This window comes from Drosophila miranda, chromosome 4, assembly GCF_003369915.1.
Source record: "Drosophila miranda strain MSH22 chromosome 4, D.miranda_PacBio2.1, whole genome shotgun sequence".
Lineage (NCBI taxonomy): Eukaryota > Metazoa > Arthropoda > Insecta > Diptera > Drosophilidae > Drosophila > Drosophila miranda.
The window spans coordinates 31,339,976-31,363,290 of record NC_046677.1 but is presented as its reverse complement, the minus strand read 5'-3'; the positions used below and the strand labels follow the sequence as shown (position 1 = coordinate 31,363,290).

At 44.6% G+C, this 23,315-nt stretch overlaps 6 protein-coding genes, 1 long non-coding RNA gene and 1 pseudogene across 18 annotated transcripts in view; 5 read left to right on the top strand and 3 right to left on the bottom strand.

Moving 5' to 3' along the window:
• The first annotated feature begins 82 nt into the window (after positions 1 to 82).
• On the top strand, positions 83 to 1,415 carry LOC108161470. 3 transcript variants are annotated; one of them, XM_017295737.2, is made up of 3 exons: positions 83 to 323; positions 431 to 766; positions 825 to 1,415. In XM_017295737.2, the coding sequence occupies exons 2-3, from the start codon at positions 442 to 444 to the stop codon at positions 1,109 to 1,111; spliced, it is 612 nt and encodes a 203-aa protein (XP_017151226.1). In that variant the 5' UTR covers positions 83 to 323; positions 431 to 441; the 3' UTR covers positions 1,112 to 1,415. The 3 variants fall into 3 exon arrangements, with proteins under 3 accessions (XP_017151226.1, XP_017151225.1, XP_033249672.1); XM_017295736.2 differs by having other exon boundaries at positions 84 to 372; XM_033393781.1 differs by lacking the exon at positions 83 to 323 and having other exon boundaries at positions 350 to 766; positions 828 to 1,414.
• Positions 1,416 to 3,646: 2,231 nt separating this feature from the next.
• On the bottom strand, positions 3,647 to 6,212 carry LOC108164280. Of its 3 annotated transcripts, none has more exons than XM_017299928.2 (4): positions 6,109 to 6,212; positions 5,827 to 5,970; positions 4,297 to 4,404; positions 3,647 to 4,239 (listed from the first exon to the last, which is right to left on the bottom strand). In XM_017299928.2, exons 3-4 carry the CDS (start codon positions 4,372 to 4,374, stop codon positions 3,721 to 3,723), a joined length of 597 nt encoding a protein of 198 aa, XP_017155417.1. In that variant the 5' UTR covers positions 4,375 to 4,404; positions 5,827 to 5,970; positions 6,109 to 6,212; the 3' UTR covers positions 3,647 to 3,720. The 3 variants fall into 3 exon arrangements, with proteins under 3 accessions (XP_017155417.1, XP_033249686.1, XP_017155418.1); XM_033393795.1 differs by having other exon boundaries at positions 6,093 to 6,194; XM_017299929.2 differs by lacking the exon at positions 5,827 to 5,970 and having other exon boundaries at positions 6,109 to 6,202.
• A 296-nt stretch (positions 6,213 to 6,508) lies between these two features.
• Positions 6,509 to 8,493, top strand: LOC108164300 (histone acetyltransferase Tip60-like). Of its 3 annotated transcripts, none has more exons than XM_017299946.2 (4): positions 6,509 to 6,757; positions 6,815 to 6,941; positions 6,991 to 7,801; positions 7,863 to 8,493. In XM_017299946.2, exons 1-4 carry the CDS (start codon positions 6,719 to 6,721, stop codon positions 8,077 to 8,079), a joined length of 1,194 nt encoding a protein of 397 aa, XP_017155435.1. In that variant the 5' UTR covers positions 6,509 to 6,718; the 3' UTR covers positions 8,080 to 8,493. The 3 variants fall into 3 exon arrangements, with proteins under 3 accessions (XP_017155435.1, XP_017155438.1, XP_017155436.1); XM_017299949.2 differs by having other exon boundaries at positions 6,510 to 6,738; positions 7,863 to 8,492; XM_017299947.2 differs by having other exon boundaries at positions 6,510 to 6,742; positions 7,863 to 8,491.
• A 465-nt stretch (positions 8,494 to 8,958) lies between these two features.
• On the top strand, positions 8,959 to 9,809 carry LOC108161562 (transcription initiation factor TFIID subunit 7-like). Its single transcript, XM_017295847.2, has 2 exons — positions 8,959 to 9,166; positions 9,234 to 9,809. Exons 1-2 carry the CDS (start codon positions 9,077 to 9,079, stop codon positions 9,729 to 9,731), a joined length of 588 nt encoding a protein of 195 aa, XP_017151336.1. The 5' UTR covers positions 8,959 to 9,076; the 3' UTR covers positions 9,732 to 9,809.
• Positions 9,810 to 9,856: 47 nt separating this feature from the next.
• LOC108161491 lies at positions 9,857 to 10,440 on the bottom strand (annotated as a pseudogene).
• Positions 10,441 to 10,546: 106 nt separating this feature from the next.
• On the top strand, positions 10,547 to 11,059 carry LOC117188826. Its single transcript, XM_033393264.1, has 2 exons — positions 10,547 to 10,707; positions 10,777 to 11,059. The coding sequence occupies exons 1-2, from the start codon at positions 10,657 to 10,659 to the stop codon at positions 11,035 to 11,037; spliced, it is 312 nt and encodes a 103-aa protein (XP_033249155.1). The 5' UTR covers positions 10,547 to 10,656; the 3' UTR covers positions 11,038 to 11,059.
• On the bottom strand, positions 10,895 to 22,927 carry LOC108163819. 4 transcript variants are annotated; one of them, XR_004472869.1, is made up of 9 exons: positions 22,252 to 22,927; positions 20,859 to 22,136; positions 20,621 to 20,735; positions 20,254 to 20,559; positions 19,713 to 20,194; positions 18,590 to 18,706; positions 18,399 to 18,531; positions 12,415 to 16,761; positions 10,895 to 12,354 (listed from the first exon to the last, which is right to left on the bottom strand). It is a non-coding gene; the product is annotated as an uncharacterized LOC108163819 (long non-coding RNA). The 4 variants fall into 4 exon arrangements; XR_004472871.1 differs by having other exon boundaries at positions 10,895 to 13,021; positions 13,172 to 16,761; positions 22,252 to 22,926; XR_004472872.1 differs by having other exon boundaries at positions 10,895 to 16,761; positions 20,249 to 20,559; positions 22,252 to 22,915.
• LOC108163818 overlaps positions 21,851 to 23,315 on the top strand; it is a 64,434-nt gene continuing 62,969 nt past the window's right edge. For 2 of the 3 annotated variants that reach the window (XR_001775716.2, XR_001775718.2), the window contains exon 1: positions 21,870 to 21,950. The gene's annotated coding sequence lies outside the window, so the exon portion shown is untranslated. Of the gene's footprint in view, positions 21,951 to 23,315 lie in introns of all 3 variants that reach the window. The other variant, XR_001775717.2, reaches the window with a different exon arrangement.

Below are 23,315 nucleotides of genomic sequence, written 5' to 3'. Positions count from 1 at the left end.
TTTCATCGATATATTGCTATCAAAACATCGAAAACATCGATGTCCGCAAACATCTGATTCTCCAGCTCTCAAAGGCTTGCTATTCTGATTTCCACGTCTCTTTATTGACTATCTGCCGCTCGCAGCTGAGAGAGTAATACAGGCACTCTCTCAGAGAGCGGCAGATGTCTTAAATTAGAGATGACACTATCGGCAGGTGCCTGCGTACTCTACAGTGATTGTTTGGCGAGTTGGAATCCTTTTTCTCCGCCTACTCAGGATACTTGAAAGAGAGAAATATATGTACAATATATCAAATATTCCATAGTGTAAAGTAGGCCACGGTAATAAGCTACAATCGAAAGGCGAACAAAGCCTTTCAATCAGTTCAAAGTGAAGTCTGAATCGGAAATCGTAGAGTCAAAAAATAATTTATTTTTTGTGAATATAGTTTGCCGAACGATGTCCTGTGATAACGATAGCGAATCTATAAAGGAAGTAAAGCGTGAGGAAGGCGGCGAGGTCTCCGGGGGAAGCCGCCTTCTGACAGTCGGCGAGACCCGTTCGCCTGGAGTGGACCGCCTATGGTCCGCAGTCCATGAGTCCATCGGGCCAGCCGATGCTGGTCCCGGGGGCAGTGGCCCCTTGCCTGATTGCGAGCGTCCAGACGGAAGTTTTACCTGGACAGCCGTTGGGGCCCCGGGAGGCGGTCACACACTCAATCCCTATGCGGCGGAGTTTGTGCCAGGCGTCACGTATCACATATTTGCTGAGAAATTCAAAAACTGTAGGTATCAATTACAATCCAATCTGAACCGATTTCCATCTTGCGTTCTATTGATAAGCAGGGGTGTGCTTCTCGCCCTGGAACTCTCCGCCGAACATATCGTGTGGCCAGCGCTACGACAGCATTTGGCGTGAGAGCAGCATAGAAGAGCAGCTGCCTCGTTGGGAGCAGGATGAAACCATAACAGAGCCGCTGCTGCCAAAAAAGCCTCTGACGACACTGCCTGCGGTTCCGGAGGAACCCGAGGAAGCCGAGGAGGAACAGGACGTGCCCCAGCCAGTTGAGGTCAAAAAGAAACGCTTTAAGATCCTTGCTGGGCTCAAACGACGCTGCAGCCTTATGTAGGCGCCCTTGAGGCCTCGGAGATCAGCCTAGAATAGAGCCAAAGCAGCCAGAACACTTAAATATCGAGGAGAGACGGCGAGTGGAGAACAGGAACAACAGGAGGATCCAGAGTCCGTGACAGAAGAAGAACAAGAACCCGCCAAGGCACAATTACAGAATTTACGCAATGGAAGTACTGAGTACTCCAGAGACACTCCAGAGACATGTAATCTTATACTTAACAACAACATGTTCGTTCACTCCCAACCATAAGATCCGATTAAACCTCCATCAAGGCTGCGCCACTGAAGAAGTGAAATCAATCAGGGCCTTCAACAGCTGCATTTAAAAGAAAGCTCCGATGGAGACTCCCTTCAGCAGCTGCATTTAAGAGACGACTCTACCCATGACATAATTTATGGTCTCCATTTTAGCGCCTTAAACGGGTTCGTGTTACTTTCCCTGGAGGGGACGTGGAGTCGGAGAGGCGCTTGTCCGCCGTCCGCCGTCCGCCGTCCCTGTCTTGCCTTGCTGCTGCCTTCAGCTACTTTGTCGTGACTTTCTAATGATGTTGAATATGCATGGAAAACTTTTGCCTTACGCAAAATGTTCCTGCAGGGAAAGAAAACTTGATTCACCTGTCTATGGGTTGCATGGACAACTTGCAACACGCACCAGCCGCGCAGCAGGCATCCCCCTCCCACAGCCCACAGCCCACAGCCCACACTCCACAGCCCAATGGCAAAGTGGCGACAACTTTCCTTTTTTCGCCTTGATTATTTTACTTTTTAATAAGCGGTATTTGCCAGATTAAGAGGGTATGCCGTGGTCGGTGTCGGGTTGGTAACAGGCGGGACCTTCTGCCTTCTGTGGCACACTCTGAGGTGTCCCTGGGGTATCCTCTAGTCGCATGATCGATCCTGGCATTACTGGGGAAGCTCATAAGGTGGGGGAGAGGGAGGGCCAGTGTGTGGCATAATGAGAAAAGTTTCATGTCTTTTCATGTCTCATTTAGAGAGGGCTGACAGCAATGTGGGCCAAAAGGGTTGACTTACGCAAGACAATGGCCGTGGACGCGTCCGGGCCTGGCCTGTCCTGTCCCGTCCCTCACTGAATATTCCGATCTGCCCGGAATGTCCTGATCTGTCTGGCAATCCGTTCCAATCTCTCATGCGGCGCTAAGATGCCGCGGCTGCCAGTGACTTTTGAATTTTGAATGATTAAAATGGCCAAAAGGAGGAGCGGAGCGGAGCGGAGCGGAGCAGCTCCAGCAATTGTTGGCGGAAACAATTACCAAGTTGTATGCAAAAGCGCCAATGGAGGACGAAACTTTCACGCCGCTCAATGTCAGGCCAGAGCAGGACATGTGGCAGGCGCCACCTGTGCCGCAACACACACACACACTCACACACACACCCAGGCAATCCGTGGCCGACGAAAAGGATTGGCAATTTTGTGCCAATTTTCTCCGCCTTCTGTTTGTTTATGAAACAAGTCACGTAAACGTTGTTGTGTGTCCTCGTGGAAGCCCATGACATGCCATGCCTGGCCCCCCTTCCGGCCCCGCTACTATCTATCTGCCAGGGGGCGTTGAACCGGGGGCATCTGGCTAAATGGGCGTGCCATCACCTTGTTGTGTTCGCTCCCACCTTCCCGCTCCCCTCCCTGGCGATTGTCATTGGCATCGGGAATTTAGCAATTGGCAAACGTCACGAAAGCAGCACCAAAAAAATAAAAGCAAAACAAAAACTTTCACGATCTTTCGCACCCTTCCTTTCGGCCGCCTCCTGCCTGATTGTTGATTTGCTAAAGTTTTCTCTCTCGCTTTACCTTTTTCCTTCCCCTTTTCCGCGAATGTGTTTTGTTTTTGTTTTTGTTTTCTGTTGCCTGTTTGTTTTGTGCCCTGTTTATTGTATAAAATTTATGCCCCTATATTGTGCAATTGAAAAAGTTTGTCATATTTCACTGATTTTCCGCTTGTTCCGTCAGCGTTACAGTGCGTTCCATAGTTGTAGGGAGAGACAATGGAAGATTTTCGCCGATGGAGGCCCCTAACAATAGGGGATTCCTTTCCATTGAAGACTCCACATTCTTGTCTTTGGCTTCCAACCAATCCCCATCTCCAGATACTTGTGAAACGCACTGTACGGCTAGCGGTTAGCTCTTCATCGGCGTAGAGCAGGCCGCAACGACAATGTTGAAATAAGGGGAAACCAGAGCCGCTGGCAGAAACCATTATTTATGCATCGATTTCAAATCACTAAAAACAGAAAAGAACAACAAAAATCCATAAACAAATCCTCGCAAAGGAAAAAAGGAGGGGGAGAAGGAGAGTTTCGAATAAACACAATAACAAAACGGAAGGCGGCAAATAAATAGACAACAGAGTCGAATGTGGGCAAACAATGCCTGCAATAAATATTCGTCCATGTATGCATATGAGTGTTGGGATATGCAGGATATATATTGTAGAAATGAATTTCATGATATTTATGTCACAATTTGGCAATAAGTTCAATGACCAACAAAAGGGGGTTAGGGGGCTTCATAAGGCTTCATTCAGGGCGCAGTCCAGTACAAAACCCACAGCCAAAATTTGGATACAATTTTTCAGAATATCAGAACTGTCTTCAGTAGTACTTCACTTTCCAACTACGCCTGCGGGATCTGTTGAAAGGAGCTTCATAGAAAAAGATTGATTCCTTTATGCCTTCTTCTGGTAACAATTCCTGTGGATCCTCCTCTTCTGTTGGATAGGAGACCTTGAATTCCTTGCTAACTAAAGCAAGCTGAGGGGAATACAGCTCATTTCTGATTTCCAACAACTCATCGATCACTGTTTTGGTGGTTTTCTTGCGGAAACGACGCATCTTTGGCGCCTTGTTCTGACAATTTTTCGGCGACTTGATGATATCGTATTGGAGCTTATATTCCATTAGCTTTGGTTCGCCGCCCGGCAGGAACAGGCGCTTCAACTCGTCGCTGAAGTCCTCGTACTCATCCAAGTCGTCTGCAGAGACAGACCCAGACCCGGGCACGTCAACGAACTCCGAATGAAAATAATTCTTTACGACATTATAGCGCTCAATGGACAGTTTCATCCAGAAATTGCCCCTTTTGATGGCTGCAATAATACCCTTATCCCATTCCTGTTGTGCAAAAAATATGGAACGTTAGACGGTTATTTTGAAAGCAATTCCGCTTACCTCGATATCATTTTCTATATAGATCATCAATTCGTAGTTCATTTGGTTCCCTCTCTCTACAACTTTCAATGAAAACATATTTACTTATATCAATTTTGATACGTGAAGCTGTGAAAAGGAATGTTTGAAACAATATGAGTATTCCTGAGAGTAAATTATATATGATTTTGATCAATGATAACAGAGACAACAGAGGTTCGATAAACTAATGAGGAAATGTTTTATATCAAATGAAACAGTTTCACATTGGCAACTAATGCTGGGAGTCATTGTAATATCAAAAACCCATTCTCAATGAATGCCAGAATTCCGTCTTCTTCTGCACACGACAGCAGCACTTTGAACAGCGTGTACATCTTTTGGGACGTTCATTAGTGTGCGTACGTCTGCGCCTGTCATCATTATGCTCCTCGCATGCGTCTTCTCGAACTTCCTTCTTTATACCTTCCTTCCACCAACAACACCGCTCATCAACGATCGCAATCGTCCCTTTCCTTTCGTTACTCCTTACTTTTTCGCCTCCATTCGCACATTTACCGTTCGTTCCCTTTCTATGCCTTCTTACCATTCGTTCGCTTTCTGTATCTTCTGTCCCCCTCTCTCTTCGCATTCCCCATTCAGGACAGGCCGTTAGAGCACGCAAGCGAATGCTAGGGCGAAGCGGACGAGACAGCGAGAGTTGGCAGCACTTTTAGTTAAATTGAGCAACAAACACATTTGGCAATAAAAATGATTCCACTTCCAGTTGCAGCCGTCACTCCCGCGCTCCGTATCTTTTCGAACTACTTTGCCCTAGTCGCCGTGTCTCCCTCACACTCACACAACCCATCGAAGCGAATACTCTCTCTCATTCAGTGGCAAAGGGTAGCAAAGGAGAAGTGGCAAAGCGCAAAGCATTGGCGGTATATTTCATACAAGGTGAGGTGTTCGCGTCTAGCGAGGTGCATATTACTGTTGTCACAAACGCACATGGATGGGAGAGAAAAAACTTCCACGCTATTTATACAACAAATATGTATGTTAAAACTCTGCTTACTGGAAATGCGTTACGTTATATTGATACACCTTGCAATCGACCTCATTCCCTCACACCCTCTATCTCACTCGCTCTCCCATACACAGCACAGTCCCTTCCAAAAAATAAAAATGCCCGCCGCAATGCGCTTGGAAGGAGTTTTGCACATTCCAACAGATTTATTTCACTCGAAATAGTTTCATTTTTGTTGCGTTATTGTAAGGGTTATTTGTTTTTGTTGCTTTTGCTGTTTGCCAGGAGTGACTGTAGAAAGTTTTTCTATTATTTTCAAATTTAACTTTGCCATTTGTTTGTTCATGTGTGTGTGGCTCTGCAGGGGGAAAGGAGAACCCTTTCCGGGCGGCATATAAAATGGCTCTAAAAGCTCAGAGGGGTCTAAGGCATAGGAATTTTTAATATTTAACAAGATTTTTCTTTTCGCTGTGAGTCTTTCGGCCCGTTTTCCAATATGAAATATCACAGCAGCTTTCCAATGGGCACGCCAATACACTTACATTAAATCTGGTGAGGAAGAGTGTGCGTCTGACGAGAATTTCGTTGGATTTTACGAGTTGACACACAAAAGGCCCAAAATGTGCACAAGATCACCACATTAAAAAAAACACTGATTAGCTTGTTGCACTTAGATTCTATTGCATCTAAAACAAACAAAAAGAAACAGAAAAAAAAACAAAAATTCAACTACAAACATAGACATGTTTTAGGTAGGAATATGCAGCATGTGCCGTCCAACCCAGCATTTTGAGAAAATACACATTACATTTACAAAATTTCACCTCGATTCTTGACGATCCACGATTATTAATTTATTTAAACACACCAAAATAAGGGTGTAAAATCACACGAATTAGCTCCGAACTGCACACATATATATACACATACATATATAGTAATTCGCTGGCCACACGTTTTTTCAGTGTGACCGCACAACATAATCGATAGATATCAGAAATATTGCCGCCAAGAAAAAATTGAGGTCTAATTTAATTAAAAGAAAGATTGGTCTGTTAATGTATGAATGTAGGTTAATTAAGGGTTTTAATGGTCAAATTAATGCAAATGGTTGAAATATTTAAATTATTTAGCGCTTATCCTCTTATCGATATACATATATCGATATATCGAACAAACTCCAGCAGGCAAATCACTTCAAATAGGAAGAAATTTAATGCAAGGTGCTGTCAGGAAATATATATTATTTAATAAACGTTGTTTCTCAAATAACATAAACTTCTTATAAAGCTTTTGCGAGGCAGATTCATATCGATATACGGCAGTCGATTGCGCCCATACGGCATCCCCGATCTGCGTTGGCAAACAAAAAAAAATCAGTTGTCAGCGTTGATCCCGATTTGGCCGCGCAAGTTAATAATTGATGAAAGCAAGATGAGTTTAAAGCCAACTTCGTATGTATGTGAATCAGCGGTAAATGGGGATGTCTCTTGATACTTTCCAAATTACTTTTCTCTTATTGATCTTCAGACGCAGTTGGCAGAAGGCTGCACGCTCTCTGTGCGTATGCAAAAGCCAGATGTGTGGAAAATGGCGGAAATTTTGAGCACCAAAAAAGTGGGGAACAAGCGTCTATACTATGTGCACTTCTTGGATTGTGAGTAGGCTGGGAAGTCCGTCTTTAGTTAACATTGATTGCCTTTCAGTTAACAAGCGTCTGGATGACTGGGTTGAGGAGAAGGAACTGGACTTGTCGTCTGTGCAGTTTCCTCGCAACCGACAGCGCCACGCAATGGAACGTTCTACACGATCGCGGAAGAATCTCCCAAACGCCCCTGCACAGCAATCCCAACTGAAGAAGAAGCCTGTACGTGAAATCAAGAATGTGCAGTGGATTGAGCTGGGAAAGCATCGCATGAAGCCCTGGTACTTTTCGCCATATCCTGAGGTAATGTGCGCCGAGCCGTGCATCTACTTGTGCGAGTGGTGCCTAAAGTACGTGATGAATGCCACATGCCTGGCTCGCCATTTGATTAAATGCAATCTTCGCCATCCGCCTGGCGAGGAAATCTACCGCAAGGACACAATATCGTTCTTCGAGATTGACGGACGCCGGAGCAGGACATACGCGCAGAATCTCTGCCTCCTGAGCAAGCTGTTTCTAGACGAAAAGACTCTATATCACAACACGGATCCCTTCCTGTTCTACATAATGACAGTGTTCGACTCGCGCGGCTTCCATATGGTGGGATACTTCTCTAAGGAGAAGGTGAGCGACGGCAACAACTTGGCCTGTATGTTGACTCTACCTCCGTACCAGCGCATGGGCTATGGCCGCCTGCTCATCGAGTTCAGCTACGAGTTGTCAAAGTGTGAGGGGAAGACCGGCTCGCCAGAGAAACCGCTCTCGGACCTGGGGCTCCTCTCTTATCGTTCCTTCTGGGCCCAGGCCATACTTGGTGTACTCATCAAGCAGAAGCTCGACGTTGCGGAGGACAAGATTACCATTTCCATCAAGTATACGCCTAAAGAGCACTGACTATTCATCTACTAACTATTTGCTTTTTACTCCCAATAGTGAAATCTCTGAGAAGACTTCCATCAGCACAGATGATGTGGTATCCACACTGACTCATCTGAAACTTATCAAGTACTATAAGAGCCGATACATTGTCTGCGTCAAAGGCGATGTCGTTGAGAATTATTGGAAAGACAAGACCAAACCTCAACTGTGCATTGATGCCACCTGCCTGCGCTGGGTGCCCAAGGATTGGACTGGTTCTCAGAAACGCTAGGAATGAAATAATCCCTAGAATACTCTATATTTTTCGATCGCATCAACAAGCAGGAGTTCAATCTTCTACTTCTACCTCTTGGACAGACAGTCCCGAATTATACAGGATTCATTTAAGAATAGATATTACGTTTACTTTATTTGTAGCTTTTAAGTTGTATGAGCAGATACATTAAGGAATAGCGCTTACAGAAGGCCCATTCGACGAAGAAGGCGCCAGTGACGCCGACAATGGTTTCACGGACGTTGACGAATGGGTCGCAGTAATACTAATGCCTCCTCGCCACTACAATCCTGGGCTGAATCTGCGCCTCTTCGCTCTGGGCCTTGGATTTCCTGTGAGCCATGTGTGCATCACGGAAGAAGATGGAGGTTCTTCAGAGCATGATGCAATTATACAAGGTGGTCTCGTCGGCAAAAGTTAGTCCCTTAACGTATGCTAGCAATAAGTGCGAGTGAAGGGCACATAGTATAGTGAGTTTGAGTGAGACGGTATATGCTGATGTTGATTAACCCTTAGCAGGCCCGTGGGTTTTACAATTTTAAAATAAAATGATTTTACTGATATATTAATATTTAAATTTTATGCAGCCATTAATAATTTTTCTTCAACATTTTTAGTTATATTAAAATGTTCTTTTACATAATATATAAAGATTACTTCTAATTCTATGGTATTTTTTTTATATGCTTTTTATAATTTTGTTGTTGTCGGGACATAAGGGTTAAGAATATATCAAAAAATTCGTTCGTGAACAACCTTCATCATCAACAAGCAAGCATGCACTGACGATAAGGGACAACACGAACGAACTTCGGCTCCCGACGCGACCACCTTGTATAATTGCATCATGCTTCAGAGTGTGACTGGTTCAGAACCAGTGGTTCTCTAGCGACTTGTTTAAGTGTGCTTTTTCCAGCACTGCGTCATTGGCAAAAGAATTCGTATTTTTGACAAAAAAAAAATCTTACAACTAGCATAAATTGAATCATTAAAAATGGAGCCAATAAACAATGTACAATACACAAGCGAGCCGAAAAGCGACGAATCTGAGGCGGAGGGCCAATTCATAATGCGAGTTCCCGAGGTAAGCGATATGGTCTTCTGCGTCTTGCCGCATGGGCGATTTACTATGTTAATTATATGCATTGCAGGATCGTGCCGAGACCATTCACGAGGCCATCAGGGATGGAAATGTACACAAGAAATTGAGCATTGCACTGAAGGAGGACCTGCGTCAGGGTCAGGTTTGGCTGGATGGCTCTATGCTCTACACGAAGCTCGTCGACCTGCCCTCAATCGTGGAAAGCTACAAGACGACGGACAAGAAGAACTTCTACAAGACTGCAGATATTTCCCAGATGCTCATATGCACCGAGAAGCCAGAGGAAATCGAATGCAAGTCATCAGAATCGGAAGAAGAGGCAGCCAATAAACAGCCCCAAAATGACTTGTATCCACATGGCATCACTCGTCCACTCAAGAACGTGCGCAGGCGTCGTTTCCGCAAGAAAATGCTAAATAATCCGGAAATGCCAGCCACCGATATCGCCAAGGAGCTGAAGTGGCTTCTCATCGCGGACAGCCAGGCAATGGATGTCAAATACGAGATCATCAACGAGTTGGACAGCTCAGACCACTCTTCCGTCTGATATCAACTACAACTACAACGATTATTGTACAAATAAAATGAGATTTGTATCTTCTCCCAAGGGAGTGGTCCACCTAGAGATATTTCACTCTTTATACTATAAGGCATTAGGCAGTGGAGTACGGTTTATAGCAGAAAAGTTCTAGATTTTACTTTATTCATAGTTGTTAAGGGTTATGTTTATAGCAGATACAACATGGAATATGGCCTACAGACGGCGACCACGACGACCGCTCTTCCTGCGGGTGCCATCCGAGGGGATGGGAGTCAAGTCCTCGATGCGTCCAATCTTCATTCCCGAACGAGCCAGTAGCCCGCAGATTGACTTTGAGGGCGGTGATGCCGAGGATTTTGCACTTCTCGGCGACATCCTGAGCAGCCAGCATAGCAGCGTATGGCGAAGCCTCGTCGCGATCGGCCTTAACCTTCATGCCGCCAGTGACGCGGACCATGGTTTCGCGGCCGGACAAGTCGGTCACGTGGACGAATCTGTCGTTCAAGCTGGAAAAGATGTGGGCCACGCCAAAGACGTCCTCGCCATCGCGAACCTGCGGTCCCAAGTGAACCTGCGGCTCTTCTTTCTGGGCCTTGGATTTGCTGGGAGGCATTTTGCAATCAATAAATGCTCAAGTCGTGGGATACGCAGAAAGATTTGTTCGTCGAGTTTTTTAAGCGGGATGTGAAAGCTCAGTGATGAGCAGCCACTTCTGATATATATCGCAAAAATATAATTATCAATCGATATATATCTATTCGAGCTGGAGAAACATCGATGACATCGATGTGAGCATCGGTGTTTCACCAGCTCCAGCTCCCATCCTTACTTACTCTTGACGGAAGCGCGGCGAAGGAAACAGCAATGTCTAATTTACGTCCGAAAAAAAAAATGTATTCGTAAATTAATACAAAAGACTGTGAACATAAACATGAACATTGCGAAGCCCGGCGTTCCGTATCGCAGAGGCATTTTCAAGATGGTAAGTACAAACCATATTAAGCATATTATTTCTTACAGATGATTCATGCCAAATATATTTGCTTATTAGACTCCGGTTTGCGCTTGCTGCTCTAGAGACGAACTAAGGAAACTTAAGGAGAAGATAATTAATGAAAATAAACCGGGGAGTATCCGGATCGTCCCCGAAATAATTAAAACTTCAGTGCAAAATGACATGGACGATGATCTACTAGAGATCGAGCATAAATTGAAAACCGTGGACCTTGCTAACCGCAAAGAGGTGCAAGACGAACAGCAAGACGATGTCGTCAAGAAGGGGGATGGCATGAACATGGATATGGTCGATTAATGGCTTTCGCAACTTCAGCTGCATTACCACAGCATTCACGATACCTAATTAATGAATGTGTCTCAGTTTTGACATCAGCAAAGCAAATAAATGTGCAGCTCGAGTATAATTTTTTCTGCCTTAACCTCACTATTTATTTTCAAGACCGCGCTGTGTGCACGAGTGTATGCCCCACTCACATGCACACACACCAGCGCCATGCATGAATCTACTCTATAGTCGTCTCTTTCTTTCTTCTACTTCTGCTCAAAAAGGTGAAGCGCCATATTCGTTGGTGGCTCGTAATATTGTAGATTCGTTGGTGGCTCCTAATATTGTAGATTTGAACTCTTTTTATGCATGATTCCCTCATGATCAATCAAATGTGTGTTTGTCCAATTCTAGAGATTCGTTTAATAGTTATGTCTGTTCATTCCCCACATCTAGATTCCTGTTCCTGTCCATCCCGTTTTTCGGTTTCCATTAAGCTTTCTGCTTCGTCTCTGGCTTTTTTCCGTCTCTCCTATGCCATGTTGCAACACACTCTACTGCTGCCCTCTGTGCTGTACCTTTCTGCTCCTCTAAGCAAACACACCTAGACAAGGTGGCCAAATTACTGCCGGTTTGCCGCTGTAGTTGTAGTTGTCGCGAAAAGTAAGAAAAAATGTGAGCGAACGAAAGAGAAAGAACAGTTGCAAATGTTGCATTTGCATGCATGGACAGTGCAGTCCGGTGTCATCCTGACCCCCGTTCATCCATTCCTTCCACCCCACCCACCATTCCCCTTCTCAGCAACATCCGGTGCACAGTGGGACTTTTTTCCGAAGAAGTGGTTTTTATATTTATTATAATTTAGGATATCTATAAGCTGCAAAGCAAAAGCTTATAATTATTGGATTGGGTATTCCCTGAAGGCTCCGATCAATGTATTTGAGTGGAGACCACTGTGCGTCGGTCAGTTCCAAGCACACTACACACACACACACTGATACAGGTGAACGGTGTCGCTGCTATTTAGACAAGTGACATATGCGCCATGCAAACAGAGCGAGAGGGAGAATGAGGGAGACAGAGTGGGATAGAAGAAGACACGCACACACACATGGCAGCTTCATGCAACATGCAAAATGGTGTGTCAAAAAGGAAAGCCGCGTCGGTTTCTGTTTGTCCCAACCCTACACCCACCCACCCATCCGTTCTCCACTCTTCTCCCCCTCCTCTTCCGAGCACCTCTCGCGCCAACTGTTCGGCTGCAGCAAGCAGATAGCAGAGGATGTTGCCGCCGCCGCAGTCACCGTCTACGCCAGTGCACAGTGGTTCACGTCTAATGAGGCGGATCTGTGGAGGTCCATGAACATAGAATTTTATTTTATGAGGAAAACATACTTCATTTTTTACCCACTCAAATCCTCTGGTAATAATAATATCTTGCAACTTTAAAAAGTGCTTTTGGAACACTGTTTCTCACCTCCGCTGATCCCGATGCTGCCGCTGCCGCTGCCGCTTCAGTCCAACACCTGCGGCACCGGCTCCTGCTTCAGCTCCTGCTCCGTGGCAAGGGCTTAAAAAGGAAGCTTTGCCAGAGCGCAAATTGCAGGAAGCAACGGGCAGCGAACAAACAGAAACACACGCACACGTACACATATGGACAAACAAACAAACAAAAAACCAAACAGAACTAAACAACAAACTTGTGTGTGAATCTTTAGTTTCGTTCCGTATATTTTTTACTGCTGCCCTGCTGTTCTGGCCCTTGTTTTTGACACAGTTCAGGGGAGCAGTCAACGTTGGTTCCTCTGCTCCTGCTCCTCCTCCTGCTGTTGCCTTCCGCTTTTAGTTGCAATTAAACAAGCTACTGCCGAAGCAGACGAGGCAGAAAGTCCAACAGCGACCGTGCCAGAGACACATCGCTCATCAGTGCAATGTCCAATTTGCATGCATTCCATTCCATGTATCTCTATCTCTCATAGTGTCTCCCATTTTTCGCCTTTACTCAGTTTTTCAGCTGTAGCTCACAATCAGTAGTACGGGAAACATATTTGAGACATTTTTGAATAAAATCATGCACGAATCGCAGGAGTTTCCGAACAAAGCAAACATCCGTATAAAATGGGATCACTTTAGAAATGGGAACAAACAAATAAATCTGCTTTACCTTAACTATAAGACCGCTTATTTCCGTTGCTTAACTGCCACTAAATATATCAAATAAAAATCCATATATGTACAAAAAATAGCCCCAATCAATTAATACCCATTCATTTCGCTTGATAGGGGGGGTCGGGGCTGGGATTGTTTTTCATTAGTTATTCATAAATTTGATAACTGCTCGGCACGAGTGAAAAACATTCCGTGTTTAAATTCAATCAAAGTTGACGTCTGTCGATTAGCACCAGGCACTGTGTGGGAGGAAATCGTATCCGAAAATGGAAGCAAAAGATCTACGGGGCGAGAAAGAACGGAAAAACATTGAACCGTAAATATTTACCTATAAAAATTGTTTAAGCATTTTATGTTGGCGCAGCAGTTGCCATGACGGAATATATACGATATATATACGGACGATATATACGATATATATGAGATATGTATATGGGGGAAAGGTTAAGGCGCAGACTGTACATGTATATATGCATTTTTTTTGGTGCTACAAAATTAAATTAAACATTTTTTATGCCTCTCTTCGGTTCGGTTAGCTTTTGGGTTTCCTGGGCTCCACGGGCTTCCCGGGGAGCTGCGTGGCTTGACAGGCGCCAGGCAAATAAATTTCTGTTTCGCTGGGCTGTGTATCGCATGACATATGCATCAAAGTGTGTGGCATGTGGCAGGGGCCGGCATGAGGGCGTGTGAGTATCACAGCTGCCTGTCGCAGCTGTCAATAAGTGCGCCGAGCCGACGTTAAAAATCAGGCATTAAAATATGCTGTTCATCCTTCCTATGCCCGTACCCCCCATACCCCTCCGCTATGCTCGTTGTTAATGCGTTGCATAAGCCGTAGCTGAGAGTGTTGCCCCTTGCATAGGGCAAGTAGATACATAGTGCGATACAAAGAGCAAACTCTGCACCGTTTTGGCCATCGATATCGTACATCAGCCACGCCCCACACAAAGGCATGCCCTGCCCCAAAGTTTTGGCTTAATTTTAATTTGTTGCAAAGTTCAAAGGATGGGCTGGGAGGACCCCCTTCCGAATGTGTACTTGCATAAATGCATATGTGTCTAGGGCAGAGGGTCGATCGGGAAGTTTGAGTGGATGAATGGATCATCCAATCGTTGGGACCATTACCAGACCATTCTTTGGGCGATGGCCTGGATTAAGGAGCAAATAGATCTCCCCCTACCGACTGATTCCCCTTGAAAATCTGCATTTCCTTGGCCAACCCTCGGCGGGGAGGGCAGCTCCAATTGGATGTGTGGCCCTTGCCAGGGAAAACTTTTTAAATAGTTACACAAACTGCAAAACGCTTTTCATTTTGCGTTCTGTCCAGAGAAAACGGATTTTCCAGCATTCTGGCCAAGCATTTGCCATTGCCATTGCACTTCGATTTCGGTTTGGCTGCACAGAAAAGTACACAGAAGTTTTATGAAAGAAAATGAAATGAAAATCCTGATCCGAGTCCTCGTTCCCCCCCTTCGCCAACCCCAATCCCTCAAAGCTTTTCCAAACTAAACAAATCTTTAGTTTTTGGCTTTAACTTTGTGGAAACAATTAAATGGAATTTAAAGTGAAAAAAACCCCAAAGGGAGAAAAGATTTCCGGGTCAGAATCCTTTAAGCAAACACTTCAGATCCAAGGAGCGGAAACTTTCCGAATTCCTGAAGCAATTAGCAGCTGCAAAGGATATGCTCGTACATTTCCACTGTGAAATCGAATAGGACAGCGGCACACTCATTAGGAATTAGGACCTCACGCCATCCAGGCCGAACCCGAAACCGAAACCAAAACCGAATGTATTAATAAAATAATAATTAAATGTGTCAAAGTTTCCAAAGAGTAATTAATTATAATTATATAGACAAAACTTGACCAAATCACATCCACAAAGGCACCCACACATCCTCTGGAAATTCGAGACGGTTGCAGCCACAGTGAGGGCTCCATCTGCAGGACCCTGCGCATGCATGAGACCCATCGAATGCTCGTCCAGGGCTTCACTGTCCAGGCAAAACTTTCCTTATTGGCCCGCTCGCATTAAATGTTTAATGGGCTTGGGTGACAAAGCACCTGCTCGTGTAAGAACAACAAAATATGGCCTCCTTTGATGATGGCCAAAGGAAAAGTTGTACTCGAGTTGGTGTTGACCCAAACATGCCCTAGTTTTGTCCGGGTTTCGAGGTAGTATCATAATTAATATCGTCAGAGGAGAGAAGGGAATGGGAAGCCATTTATTCAAGACTTTGATGGGTAACCCCTGCCTTGGTACTCGGCTATAATCTACCTATATATAATTTCTTCTCGTAGATGCTTAAATTACACTTGATTCAATCCTATTCATGCCACTCTCTCCCACATATCCTACAGGGTATTCCATCCCAATCAGCCACATACTTAGGGGCATGGACCTGAACCCGGAGCTGGCTGGAAAGTTTTGCTCAGTTTTGTTCTTTCGGGGTTCGGGGTTTGGGGGTTTGGGTTTTGGGGTCACACCCAATCCATCAGTTAATAAAAATGTGACAAAATGAATCGTTAGCCAGAGAAACCGGGGGCCAGAGTGTGAGTGGACAGGTGGATCCCGGAGGGAGAGCACATTGGAAAATAATAAATCATAGGGAACCCGTACAGAAGAACCGAACCGAAGCGAACCGAAACTTAAAGTCAGCCATAAAGTGCACCTGTGTGGCAGGATGCGTGTGTGGCTGCGAACAGCAGCTGGCGACAATTTGCTACGTGCCACCGATGCGATGCGATGCGCTTCCCTGTCAGCTATTGTCCCGGCCAAAAATGTGTAACAAAACTGAGGCGAGAGTCGAGAGAGAGAGAGTGTGGAGAGTGCCTGCTCGTGTGTGTGGCAAATGAGTTTAATCACCTTCGAGATAGATAGAGAGGACGACATACAGTGAAACGACGGTGAATGATAGTTCCTAGAGGCTCCTATTGCTCCCGATTTCTTTCTTCATGGAAGGACCGCACTGTACTTGCCTCCTTTCGCATCCTCCGAGGCGGTTGACACAGTTTCTGAAGGCGTTGCGATTGAAGTGTTGCTTAAACAAAAGCTAAAACTTAAATTGCTGTGAAATTGTCTGTGCCAAGATGCAGTCACTCCTCATCCTCCCGCCTATCCTCCTGAAAAATGGCAAACGTTTGCCATTTTTTTGTTGTTTTTTGCTGGTTAGTTGTTGGCGTGGCGGCGTGGCTGCTACTCAAGATGCAAGTTGCACAAACTCCAAAGGAGCAGAGGCAAGAGAGGGGGGCAGAGGGGGCTCTGTGGCGGCAACATTTATGGCGTCGGCAAACGTTGCTTAACTGCTCCAAGAGCCACTTGACGCAATGCTTTGACCAAGTAGCGGGTGACAAGCCAAGCGCTTTGTGGCTGTCAAGTGCCTCCAGCTTCCCCTTCCGTTTTTTTTTTTGGTGCTAGTCGCACTCGCTTCGACTCCACACATAAGTGCACTTGACACAGAGACTGCAACAAAGTTGCCTCTTGGATCGCCTCGGCAGTGGCAACAAATTGCAGTTTGGTCTGGCGAGAGGCAGCGACTTTAACTGGTGACCTTGCTGGGTTACTGTGGGTGGGCACTGTAGTACCTATGGAATAGAAAGATGTGGAATTTTTAGAGATTTCAGAGGACACTATTACTCTTCCTATTGGGTATCTTTACTTTCCTATACTTTCCCTACTTAATATCTACTAATTCTAATTCTGTGCCCCATCATATACCAAAGGACCACTTCAATGCCCTTGCAACCACAGTGCAGCGTGACAGTCCACAGCCAGAGACGACATCGAGGACGGGCACTGGACACTTTGTCAAAATGTTGCCCCATCCCTTTTGCTGTTTGCCAAATTAAATCTAAACCATTGGCCACAAAAGCGCAACATCTTACCAAACTGAACAGCAGGGCCGGCGAAGTAGGGGACGGCAGAGGCGGCGAGTGTGTACAGTTGTGCTTGCAGACAACTATCGATTGGTGGTGGCCAAGGCACAGATGTAGCACACTTTGTGGCTGGATGGAAGTCAAAGAATGGTCGGCGGGAGGGGCGGGGAGGGGCAACGAAAGAAAAAATAAACTTTTGCTAATACAATAATAAAAAGTTACTACGTGCAGTGTTGCAAAGAGTAAGAAAGGACGACTGGACGACAGGGGATGGGTTGGGTATGAGGTGGGGGGTGGGTTGAGAGCTAAAGCAAAATAATATAAAAAATTTAAGTGAAAACTTTTGCTCCAATCTCCAGCTCCAGCTCCTGCTCCTGCTCCTGCCCCTCTCCCCGCCGCACACTCGTCAAGAAGTTGCAACAAAAGTTTTGCCCGACGTTAACCTTTAAGGTAAGCACTGACGAGAGGCGTGTCGGCTTAGTGTTGCACGTTGGCCGCGACACTGATTAGATTTATCAGCGGCAACAGAATCAAGTTGCACATGACAGTGGCAAAGGAAGAGAACGAGAATGGGAGAGTTAGCTGCAACTTATGCAAAAACCCACTACAGCGAATCAAAATTCAATCAGACAGCGACTGAAGCCGCAACTGCCGCCGTCAGTGGCATTGTGGCAGCAACAGTTGTCAATTGGCTGTGGCACAAGTGCTGCGGCGTATGCGTAATATGCAACAGTTTGCGGCGCTGATTGGTAGTGCAACATGACAGGACACAGCACGACATTTCAGTAATGAGTGGAAAACAAGTGGATGTCAGGGGATTAAGTTCGTTATTGGATTACGGAAGACACAGGAGAGCCGTTTCCTTTCCGGAACGGAAAGAATGACAGGCCCTAAATCGAATTGGGGCACTTCCCATAGACCATTTCCATTTTCCCCTAAGCCCTTCGAGTCCTTCGAGGAGAATGTCCCTGCCTTCGTCTGCTGGCTGCTTGTTTTACAATATCTCACAAATATCACGCTTTCCAATCATAAATGAGCCATAAATAACACACTGCCACCCATGCGATACGCACACTCGAATACGAGTAGAACAAACAGGGGAAATGTGTGTGATTTGAGTGGACTTAGGGATACCCTATCCAAACGAGTCATAAAATAAAAGAAGTCCTAAAGAAAGCCACAATTCTTTAGAGGAAACTCCCATAATTCATCATGAATTTATCCTTGACCTCGATCCTACTCATCACAAACCTCCTCCCGTATCCATCGTACCCTATACCTCGTCCAGTGACAGCAACGGGCATGCATATAACGATACTTATGGCCAGGCCTCGTATAGTACCTACATTTATAGATGAGAAAGCTGGGGAACGTGCTAGGTTGCTGTATATCTATGACGCATCCCTCTCTTCGTCCTGCGAATACTCCTTCTTTCCTTTGCAATGTCCTTTGGTGTACAATGCCCTGTTCCTGGCAGACCTGCTTGTTGATCAAATTTAATCATATTACATATATTTCGCTCTTTACGGTCTGTTACCCCAATATGGCCCCAAGGTCTGGGGTACATGGATGATACGCCACAGTACGATGCTCTGATGCCGTGATGCTGCGATGCTGGAAGTATTTACTCTTGTTTACAGTTGCGCACCGCCGGCTGAAATGGGCAAAAATATCCAATTTGAAAATTAATGCCTTTAGGATATTATTCATAAAATTCGTGCATGCTTCAGGGGTAAGTCAGAGCGAAAGAAACAGAGAGCGGTATACCAGGGAACTAGCAGGAAAGAGAGAAAAAAAATTGGTCGGAAAAAAGCAGAGCAGCAGCAGCTGATGCATGCCTTTGCTCTTTCGCTCTCACTCACTCCGCTCCTTTCCCTCTTGATGTTTATGCATGTAGATTTGTATACCCTGTATATCATAGAATAGAAGGGTCATAAGAGCTACATATATCTACCAGAAACATAAGCATTAAGTAATTAAATTAGGGGGAAATGGTTTGAAGATATGGTTATAGCACTTATATATAGTATATAAGTAGCTTTCCTACTTTACTTTCCTCATTGCAATTGAATTGGCTAGATAGTTTCCGCGCAGTTCGAATAGGGTGTTTTATAGTCCTTCTTCCTTGTTTGGTTTGCCCTTTGCCCTCTGCCCTATCTCACAGCTGTAATTGCCCTGCGGCATTTGGCGCGTTGAAGTTTTGCCAGAAACCGCAAAAGTTTATTGTGCGTTATAAATTAAATGCAACAAACCATTTAGACTGGCAAATAGAGAAAGCGGGAGGAAAGATCTAGAGAGAGAGAGTGAAAAAATATGGAGCGAATGCCATAATTCAATTTAAGGCATTTTCGGTAAATGCTCAAAAAAATAGCGATAAACGGATAGCAGGATTCGGAAGGAAGAGAGATTGCTCGGAAGCAAGTCTTAGGAATTTTCCACAATGACTGTCGCTTGTCAAAAAGAGTTTCAGAGAGAGAGTTTCAGTGAACGTGTACGAGTCGGCTGATAGCAATATGGTTCAACGAAATCAATGAAAAGGGCACAGAAGAAGCCTGCTATGTTAGGTCAATGGTCTGAAACCTTACTGACTAAATGTTGCAATGCATTCTATACGTTTCGGTAATCTATACAATATACTTATGCTATAATGCAGTTCTTACAGTCTGTTGTACCTAGAAACGGAACACTTTTTACAAGTACATCCCACGCTGCAGACTCCATAATCTGCGTCTGGAGGGGCTTCACATTGTAGCCACTGGAAGCGGATCGGTTGTGTCGCTGGAACAAGGCACTGAGAATCAGCCCTCATGGACGTCTACCACAGATGGTTGCTGTCATACTAGCCGACGCTGACGCTCTAATGCCGGGCAATGGGGTTACAAATCAGCTTTTTGGCTGCGTTGCTCCTGCCCGGTCAGCAGTCGATGAGCCAAGTTCCCAATTGAGATTGAGCCCAAGTGAGAAGCCCACATCTCTTAGCAACAGACGAGACAGGATTGGTTGTTGCAGCTCCTAGGTGTAGAAGCCGCTTCCTTAGTCCTCCTGTCACTGACCACTGAAAACTTTGTTCCGATGTTTTAGGTACCGCCGAACGGCCACTGAAGAGTGCTGTCCTCGACTTAATTTGCGGACAATGCAGTTTCTGTAAGGGTAATATAGCTCAGGTTAATATCTCAGCAAACTTTTCAGCAATCACCGCACTCCCTGTTCTGTTCTTGAACGCAGTTTGAACTTCCTTTACAGCAGAATGTATCTGTAGTAAACACGAGAAACATATCACATCGTCTACCACATAGTCCGCGTTTTGTGGAGCCACAATGATATGCCGACCTGAATGCCTTTGTCGATATCACCGCCTTGTTGGAGCTCACATCGGCAGTGGCCACGAATATCGTGTGGGCTCCACCATGGACAAGTTTCCTATCAAGTCGAATGCATCCCATAGGCTTGAGCAATTGAAAAATAACATTTGAAGAGCATCACGAACGTGAAAGAATGAAAACTTCTCTATGAAATAGTAGTAGAATAAATAAAAGTTATAACTGCAAAAACATAAAAATAGACTTACAAACGCACGCCTTGACCAGGTGAAAAAATAAAACTGAGAGCGGTGCAAATCCGTTATTTCTATGCTCTCCTGCTTCTCTACATAATTGCTTTCTGTCCCACTCTCTCTTCAGCTCCTTTTGCGAAAAAGAAAAACGAGCCAACGGAACATTTTATATTTTTACACATGAAAAAAAAGAATTTATGCAAAAACAGTATGTTTATCTATGTACATAAAAACACATTGCACATATACATACATATGTACATATATATCACACATTGCAGCATTTTTCCTTCAACGAACTGCACTTTTGTTGCCATTTTTCCTCCTTCTGCGCCCCCGCCAATGATCAAACACATTTTCTTGCAAAAAGACACGTATTTTTCACATTTCTATTTAATCATTACATCAAACTTCACTCCAGGCACCAGCGCGACATTTTACCCGGTGGATTTTTCACCATTTTCCGCATTTTTGCGAATTTAAAAGCGGAGCTGTCTTACGAACGCACGCTTTGACCGGCGGATAAATTTGAGTGAGAGCGGTGCGAATGCAAATGTTTTCATTCTACGCTCTCCTGCTACTCTTTCTACTTCTGTTTATGCTTATGTCTTCTTCTTGTCTTTATCCTCTGCTTTTGCAAGCAGAGATCAATTCATTAAATTAAGTAACTTCACAAATAGAGATCAATTAAGTAAATTAAATTAAGTTATTTCGACCTACACCGCGCGCTGTAACTCTCTCACCAGTCTATTCATCTCACTCCCACTCAGATCACACAACCTCACTCTTTTCATTACCCTTTGCAATAGCAGTGAGAGAAGACAAGAAGTAGAGCAACGGAAAAGCAAAAGCAAAAGCAAGAGCAAATTATTCAAGGTGGTCTGCTCACTCTCTTTCGTGTCTTATAGTACGCTCAGCACGACTGAGAGCGCTATGACGCATTGTTTGATGAGAGAGAGAGAGGAATGAAAAGAGACCGTCCCATAGCTGCTGACCACCTTGTATGATTTCATCATGGATAAGCAGTAGCAAAAGTAGCCAAAGAGTGAGTGGGAGAGAGAGAGCAATTAGGAAGAGTTGCAGGAGCGCAAAGAATGAACAAGTTTGCATTCGCACCGCTCTTACTCAAATTATGAAAAATCCAACGGGTAAAGTGTCGCGTGGGTGTGTGAAGTGAAGCATAGTGTAAAGTGCAGTGGTGAAATTAAAATGTACAAAAAACTGTTTGTTTAGTGCAAGAAAATGTGTTTGTTCAAGGTCGGGGGCGCAAAAAGAGGCAAAATGGCAACAAAAATGCAGCTCAACGAAGGAAAAGTGAAGAAAAGTGCGGCAATGTGTGATATATGTAAATGAGTTTGATATAAATGTAGATAAGCATATTGCTTTTGCATAAATTCTTTTTTTCGTGTGTAAATTTGTTATTGTTGCGTTGTCTCGCCTTTTTCGGTTGATCTGTTCCAGCAATGTGTGTGTGCCTGCTTGAAAACGCGTACAATTTTGTCCCTTTCCCACTCCCTGATGTAAAAGAGCACTGAAGAAGAGAATCAAAAAGGAATGAGTGCTCTCATTCCAAGCGAAGTTCATGGGAGGGTGAGGCATTGCCAAAACTGCTGATCTGAGTGACTCTCTCTTGTTTATAGCCTTACCTTAAATTATGTGAGCTCTTATTAGAAATCATTTTGTGCGGCAGACAATTGAATAATTTGCGGCTTAGTCTGTGTGTGGATTAGATCTTTGCAGTTTCTACTAACATATCCTTATATTCTTCTTCTGGTACAAATGCCTAAAACAATGAACTGAAATAAAATCAATAAAAATTAAGAATTCCGTCCGCTGGGAACAAATACAGACAAATCCTTAGCAAATAAAGCAGTGGGCTGTCAAGGTTGTATTCAGAATGAATGATCATGAGGGAGGGAGTGGGGTGGCGGAGTCAGCACTTCGCATGGCGGGAGAGTAGTGCCGTAGTCAGGCGATATCAATAAGCGCAGAGGGGCATAAAATGTTGTCGGAAATGATTGCGGAAATTACACTAAAACGCAACCCGGGCGTCGCGTCGCGTCCCGTCCCGTCCGACGCATGTGACGCAACAATACGAAGTCATACGAGCATGTACATATATGGGGGAAGGGGGAACAGAAGGAGAAGCAGAGCCTGAGAGTGAAAGGTGGGCCGGAAAATTCCTTAACCAAAAGCCCAAGTAATGCAAATATTTTGTTTACCGCCTGTCTGCGTGGGAATTTCCCTCACTCTCGGCTTTATTTGTTACGGAATATTCTTGGAACAAAAAGTATTTTTTTTAAATGTGAGTGTATGCAGATTTGTATGAATATATCCGACTCCTTAAGGTGTATAGACTTGCCCCCAAATAATTATACATTTGTATTCCTAATCAGATCAGAACCTTCAAAATCCAATCACTATTATATACCTTCTTCCTTGGAACCGATATATTTGTAAGGGTATTTAAAGCTTTGGCTACCAGAGCCATTTTTTCGTGTCCTGTTAAATTTAGCTTTGGATAAGCAGGAGTACAATGCATAAGTAAAAAATACGGGCTTTAAAATAAACCAAAATAAATATAAACCTTTTTTCCGTGGAAGTGTGGAAGTGGCAGACACGAATCTGACAGGGAAATATGAAGAAAGTTTAATTGAATGATACTTAATCGTATATGGAGCTCTTTCAGCGCATTGAGACAAAGATGTAC

Bases quoted from the DNA above. Each gene is read 5' to 3' on its own strand.
- LOC108161562 (XM_017295847.2), top strand. From the start codon at position 9,077: ATGGAGCCAATAAACAATGTACAATACACAAGCGAGCCGAAAAGCGAC. The intron at 9,167-9,233 runs GTAAGCGATATG...TATGCATTGCAG, and splicing joins TCATAATGCGAGTTCCCGAG to GATCGTGCCGAGACCATTCA.
- LOC108161470 (XM_017295737.2), top strand. From the start codon at position 442: ATGTCCTGTGATAACGATAGCGAATCTATAAAGGAAGTAAAGCGTGAG. The intron at 767-824 runs GTAGGTATCAAT...TCTATTGATAAG, and splicing joins TGCTGAGAAATTCAAAAACT to CAGGGGTGTGCTTCTCGCCC.
- LOC117188826 (XM_033393264.1), top strand. From the start codon at position 10,657: ATGAACATTGCGAAGCCCGGCGTTCCGTATCGCAGAGGCATTTTCAAG. The intron at 10,708-10,776 runs GTAAGTACAAAC...TTTGCTTATTAG, and splicing joins GCAGAGGCATTTTCAAGATG to ACTCCGGTTTGCGCTTGCTG.
- LOC108164280 (XM_017299928.2), bottom strand. From the start codon at position 4,374: ATGTTTTCATTGAAAGTTGTAGAGAGAGGGAACCAAATGAACTACGAA. The intron at 4,240-4,296 runs GTAAGCGGAATT...TTTGCACAACAG, and splicing joins ATATAGAAAATGATATCGAG to GAATGGGATAAGGGTATTAT.
- LOC108164300 (XM_017299946.2), top strand. From the start codon at position 6,719: ATGAGTTTAAAGCCAACTTCGTATGTATGTGAATCAGCG. The intron at 6,758-6,814 runs GTAAATGGGGAT...ATTGATCTTCAG, and splicing joins CGTATGTATGTGAATCAGCG to ACGCAGTTGGCAGAAGGCTG. The intron at 7,802-7,862 runs GTATACGCCTAA...TACTCCCAATAG, and splicing joins AAGATTACCATTTCCATCAA to TGAAATCTCTGAGAAGACTT.